Source organism: Prosopis cineraria, unplaced genomic scaffold, assembly GCF_029017545.1.
Source record: "Prosopis cineraria cultivar Desert tree isolate PC_DT_omini unplaced genomic scaffold, ASM2901754v1 PC2, whole genome shotgun sequence".
Lineage (NCBI taxonomy): Eukaryota > Viridiplantae > Streptophyta > Magnoliopsida > Fabales > Fabaceae > Prosopis > Prosopis cineraria.
In genome coordinates, this window is record NW_026555333.1 from 783,187 (window position 1) to 789,225 (window position 6,039).

Consider the following 6,039-nt stretch of genomic DNA (forward strand, 5'->3'; position numbering starts at 1 on the left):
CCCCCCTCTCCAAAAAATATTCTAAAATCCTTCTTTTATGCCCATAGATGAAAAAAACATATTTAAATAAGTCTTAAAAGTACATTTAAATTACATTTGACATGTGTTTTTATCAAATTTAACAAATAATGAGATCTTGTAAATGAATGTTTGTCCAAATGTAAATTGAAAATCAGGTACTTAAAAAATACATTTTGCTGTCCGTCTACAACTTGAAATGCCACTTGCGGGTGCCCGGCAGGCAGAATAGGGGTGTCATGTGTGAGAAAGAATAAATGTATCATGTGTGAGAAAGAATAAATGTAATTTTGGTGTTTATTTGTGTTAGGACCAATATTTTTAGAATCGAACCTGATATTGAACCAAAAAAGTTTAATGGTTCACGATTCATATGGTTTAATTAGATTGGGCTAATGGTCAAATCGGTGATGTAATAATTAAATTAAAAAAATTATATATGTATATAATAATTTAAATATAAGAAATACATATAAAATTACTATTTAACTTAAAAAAATTAAATATTTTAAGTTTATAATGACTTAACAAGTCACATAATATAACATAATATCAAATGATTAAAAAAATTAGTCATTTAAAAAAAGCTGATAAAAATAAAAAAATTTGAATAGTCTGGTTTTTGAAAATTGAATCCGATTCTCAACTTAATTTTGGTTCTTGGTTCAAAACGGCTCAACTCCTAAAATAATTTTCTAAACCAAATCAAAATATAGATTGGTCGATGGTTGGATCAGTCCATTCACTCAATTTGATTCAGTTTTAAAAACACTAGTCAAGACTCAGGTTTTGAGAGAGGGAACAAGGGAGAAGGCCCGTTGCATTCGTAATTGATTTTTTTTTTCATAAACATAATAAATTAATAATTGTTGTCTTTAGACTTTTATTAAAGGAAGTAAAATAAACTATCAAGCCTATAAAAATATTTAATTGTTAGGTTTGTCTTTTATATTTACCTGAGTGACAAATAAATAAAAACTATAAAGATTGGGGGGGAGGAGATAAAAAAATAAAAGTTTTAAAGAATGAAAAAAAAATTAAAAAAATATAATTTTAAATTCTTATATTTTTTTGATATTATAGATTTTTATAGTTTTATTTTTTAAATATTTTAAGTCTCTTCAAGATTCTTATACTTTGTTTGTAGAAGAATTTAAAATATAAAAAAAATACAAAAATTTATAATAAAATGTAAATAAAGTGTAAGGATAAAAAATTATATTTTATTAAAATAATTTATTAGTAAAAGCATTATTAAAGTGAATATATGATGAAAGATTGATAAATGCTGAAACATGAAAGACAGAGTCCCGCTAAATAGTTTGGAAACTCGAAAGCTGACAGAGCATAGATGATTCGTTTCCTCTGGGCAAAAATTCCTCTTTTGATATAGGGGGCATTCTTACTTAGGCCCGTACACCGGTCAAATTATTTTCAAAATATTTTAAATAAGTATTAGAGATATGATATAATTGCTAATTATAAAAATAAAAATAAAAATAATTTAAATTATGAAAAGAATAAAGTATTTTTCACTTGTTATATAAAATTAGCAGTTATTAATTTTTTTATTTTTTTATTAATTTATTAATATTATTTGTAAATTTTATCTTTTTGTCAAACAAGTAGTAATATTAATTAAATGTTAAATTATTAATTTTACTTGTTAATTTACTAACACCGGTTATAAATTACAAGACCAATCAATAATTTATGATTGATGTTAGTAAATTAATAAGTAAAGTTAATAATTTAACAACCGATATTGTTGGTCATGATTGAACAACTAATGTCAAATTTTATATAATTATTGACATATCAACTTATATAATTTGTAGCTCATATTAGTAAGTTAACTAGTAAAATAAAAAAATTAATAACTAGTGATTTTATATAATAAGTGAAGGGTACTTTAATCTTTTTATAGTTAAAATTATTTTTACTTTTATCTCTTGTACAAAATTAAAATTTTAGAGCTTTTGATACCAGTTAGTGATTATGTCACGTTCTTGGTCCTTATTTAAAATTTTTTTTATTATCTTTTATCTCTTTATCATTACAAAATTAATTTATACTTCCTCTGTTCAAAAGTGTAAAGTATTTTTTAAAAAGTTAAATGTTAAAAAATATAAAGTATTTTTAATCTTTTGAGGTGTAATCATTATTTTTTAAAAATATCTTTATTAATTAATGACTTTTTATTTACTGTAAAATATTTAACAGGGTATTAAAAATTAGACTAATCATTGAACTAGTTGAATCAATGGTTCATGAGTTAGTAATTTAACCGAGAGTCAGAACAAAGTCAAATTGATCATAATTAAAATAATAAAATTTAATTAAGCAATATAAAAATATTTTTATTTGACTATAAAAAATATTTAAATAAAAAAGATATCAATCCTCAAAATATTATATAAATTAAAAATACTATTTTTTAAAAAATACAACATTTCATAGGATGAAATGTATAAAATGTATAACCAGAATTAAAAAGTAATTTTTATTTTTCACATAACATCATTTAAAAAATTATAACAAAATAAAAAATATAAAAATTAAATTAAATAGATATATCAAATGGCCGCAAAAGTTACGATCATTAAGTTATATTCAAAAATAAGGATAATAATAATAATATTTTAAATGTTTTTTAGTTTTAAGTAATTATTGATATTAAAATTTAAAAAGCACCAAGCCACAAGAAAAGTTAAGGAAGCTAGATGTAATGGGATTAGGGGTTAGTAAATGGCACAGGCTTGGTTTAGTCATCACATCAGTTTAAATGGTGCAAGCACATTAAAAAAAAAAAAAATAACGAAGCTTGAAACTTCTCTCCTCCTTATCTTTTTCCTCCATCATTTGCGTGCACTTCAAAACTTTCATCCTTCTTAAAAATAGATTGCAGCAGAAATTACATACGGGAGAGGTTGAGCGGTTTCAATGTACTATTTGTTTACTCTTTCTTTCTTCAACCTTTTTTTTTTTTCCTAAATCTTCTCATCTCCTCTTTCTTTTTTTCCCCCTTCCTTCTTCTTCATCCCTCATCTTTTATTCATCCATATTCTTCATCTCTTTCTTCTTATGGCTGGTTTTTTTTTTTTAATTTTATTCCTTGCAAACCAGTGACCCGATTAACCCAACAAGTTTAGTTTTTTTTGGGTTAATTCCAAATTAATCGGATTACATGAGTTATTGTACTGCTGGTTTACTTTCTCAATCAGACCGACCAAGAGACCAGTTAACCGATCTGATTGGCCGATCCGGTCTAAATTTAAATACTATGATATTTAATAAGAATAAATATAAAAAAAATAAAATTAATTTAAAAGTAGGTAATCACTATATTAAAAAGTGAGATTTAATTAAAAATAACTTATATTTTTAAATAGAAAAAATATTTATAAATTATTTGACATGTCATATATTTATTAGAAAGAGTAAGCATGACATTGTTTCTTTCTTCTCTTTTTGCAACGCAGGCACGATATGTTTGACCGAGTCCATCTAAGAAATACGTTTAGTGGCAAACAAAAGAAAGCATCTAGTACTATATATGGTGACAAATCAGAATGTAAATATGAGAGAATTGACGGAATTAATTGCGAATCCATTTCCTTTTGTAATTATTCAGGTAACGCAGTCATTCATACATTCTTGAAAGCAATAAAGGACGGCCGGGGCCAACAATCCCAAAGAATTCTAAACTGCAAAGGTTCTCTATCCTGCAAAAAAAAAAAAAAAAACAGGTTCTACCTTTAATCATTCCTTTAATTCTTATAAAATAATTGAAAATATCTTATACTTTAATTTGGGAAAAAATATTTTAGTGCATGTATAAAAAATATTTTTAAATTTTATTTAATTTAAGAGGGAGGGAGGGGTGGAGGGGTAAAATTTTTCCTCCTCTCCCCTGCCCCCAACCAAACAAACATAGGGTAACTGCCTAAATTGCGAGTTTGCCGCCACCAGTCCGCCTTCACGTTGTGGGCAGGGCACTAACAACTGACGAGAGTCGTCCGGGTTTAACACGTGGGTAAAGTCCACGCCAGCTGTGGACCGGCACTGGGGCAAGCAACGGGGGATGGTAAAAGCTAATAGAAGATGCTGAAGCAGAGAGTCAGGCGAGGAGGCAAAGAAGCGAAACGGCCACTGCCGCGCTAGCGATAGGCCCGGATTTCAACAAGAGGCTGCTCATTGATATTTCGCTCCGATCCTCAGCCCCTTGGTACACAATTGTGCCGTTACTCACTGATGATGGTGTGCCCCGGCGTCTTCCGATGCTTTCTGACTGCAAAACAACACCCCGTTATGATGCTACCAACCACTTTTGACCCTGCCCACCCTGCATCACAAATAATGAATCTAACCTGGTGTTAGGGGTCGGACAAAAGATTATGCTATAATCCGCAGCCGCACACGTAAATGTGCTCGTCTTGTCGTCATACGCGTAGCTGTAGGCGCGTGGACAAGCGCTTTTGAATATCCCCGAGTAGCTAGATGGTTTACAAGTATCCGGCGTCGCGTACGCACCGCTGCAGCAGTACTGGGGCGAACCGAATGCCTCGCAGGCGCTCTTGCACGCCACCCCTTGTTTCCCGTCCACATTCGTAACCTTGAGCTCTGACGGACACGCGCCGTTCAGATCCACAACGCAGCCCGTGCTGGAACAGTTGTCGCCCGAACCTCCTTGGGGGACGACGAGCATGGGCACGTTGTAACCGTCCACCAGGCTGACGTCGAAGAAATCGAGGCCACCGTCACCGTTCAAAGTGAATTCTGCCAGCGTGGCTGGTGGAGTTGCTCCGTTGCCAGCGCATTCCACCTTGCCCGAGCTGCAATCACCTGTGACGCAGGAGAGCTTGCCGCTGGAGTCTTGGGAGCAGAGAGTTCGACCCCAAAAGCGACCTCCCCAAGAGGTGGGTGCAGAGATCGTCTTAGACTCGCCCGTTTGCAGAACGAACCCGGTGATTGAGAGCGGCGTAACTCCGGCGTTAGAAAGAATGCCCGGCCATACCGTGTACTCGCATTTGTTAACTATGGTGAATGTAGTTGAAATTACTCCTGCAAGTAGGATACCACGAGTACTTTAGACCCGGTAACTTTAGAATCGGGGCAACAGGGCAAAGATTATCATTCCATGTTCGATTAGGATTCTTCTTCACAGTTCAAGTTTGGTTACCTGATGCCGATATATGGAGTGTTAATAAAAGAGAGAGCAATAACGTCAGGCTGTCCATCCTGAAATCTCCAGAGACGAAGGGCAGTGGCAGTGGGAAATAAAGAATGAAGAGGAGGAGGAAGGAGGGACTAGGGAGAATAAGGTGGATCTGGATAACCACTTATCCAAATTCCTCCTCTCCTGGCAGAAATATGGATAGTAGAGGGTTATGGGAATTCGGAAGCTCCCAACCGAGGAGGAATGACTATTTATTTAATATTTATAGACGATCGTTGGCCCTTTCTTCGGCTCGTGTTATTTGATTCTGCATTTTTTTATACATCATATGGATCTTAGGTGAGCTGAGATTTACCAAAATCCCGACGAGAAATTTTTGCGTAAATTAGATGTATCATAGTATTATTTATAATTTGTTCAATTAAAATATTCAATAATTTAAATAAAATTTTATATAATATTATTTTAATTAATTTTATCCTATAATAAAATTCATATTTATTTTTTTACATTTTCTATCTCTGTTATCATTGATGTCAAAATTATTTTATATTTAATATCATTTCGATGTTATGTTTTTATTAAATATTTATATGATCTTATTTATAAGGTAGGGAAAGATGATTTGCTTTGGTACTATATAGGACAACTCAATTATTATTATATTTATTTTTATTCTTTTACCCCTATTCAATGTTAGGAAAATTATTAAATATTAGAATATTTTATTTTTAAAGTAAGTATATTTAATAGAAATAAAGTTAAAAAGTTGTTGATTTTTAGATAAAATTAATGAAATTTAAAATTTTTCTTGATTCCATTAAAAATATTGAAAGAAATTT

General features: G+C 31.1%; 1 protein-coding gene across 2 annotated transcripts; it reads right to left on the reverse strand.

The window, feature by feature from the left end:
• Positions 1-3,613: 3,613 nt before the first annotated feature.
• LOC129301826 (pathogenesis-related thaumatin-like protein 3.5) lies at positions 3,614-5,439 on the reverse strand. Of its 2 annotated transcripts, XM_054940429.1 has the most exons (3): positions 5,201-5,439; positions 4,389-5,082; positions 3,614-4,309 (listed from the first exon to the last, which is right to left on the reverse strand). In XM_054940429.1, exons 1-3 carry the CDS (start codon positions 5,256-5,258, stop codon positions 4,267-4,269), a joined length of 795 nt encoding a protein of 264 aa, XP_054796404.1. In that variant the 5' UTR covers positions 5,259-5,439; the 3' UTR covers positions 3,614-4,266. The 2 variants fall into 2 exon arrangements, with proteins under 2 accessions (XP_054796404.1, XP_054796403.1); XM_054940428.1 differs by having other exon boundaries at positions 3,614-5,082.
• Between the last annotated feature and the right edge of the window lie 600 nt (positions 5,440-6,039).

What these genes read in the sequence shown, in the direction of transcription:
- LOC129301826 (XM_054940428.1), bottom strand. Translation starts at nt 5,258, where the DNA reads ATGGACAGCCTGACGTTATTGCTCTCTCTTTTATTAACACTCCATATA. An exon ending in ACTCCATATATCGGCATCAG is followed by an intron (nt 5,083 to 5,200) that starts GTAACCAAACTT and finishes TCCTACTTGCAG; the next exon opens with GAGTAATTTCAACTACATTC.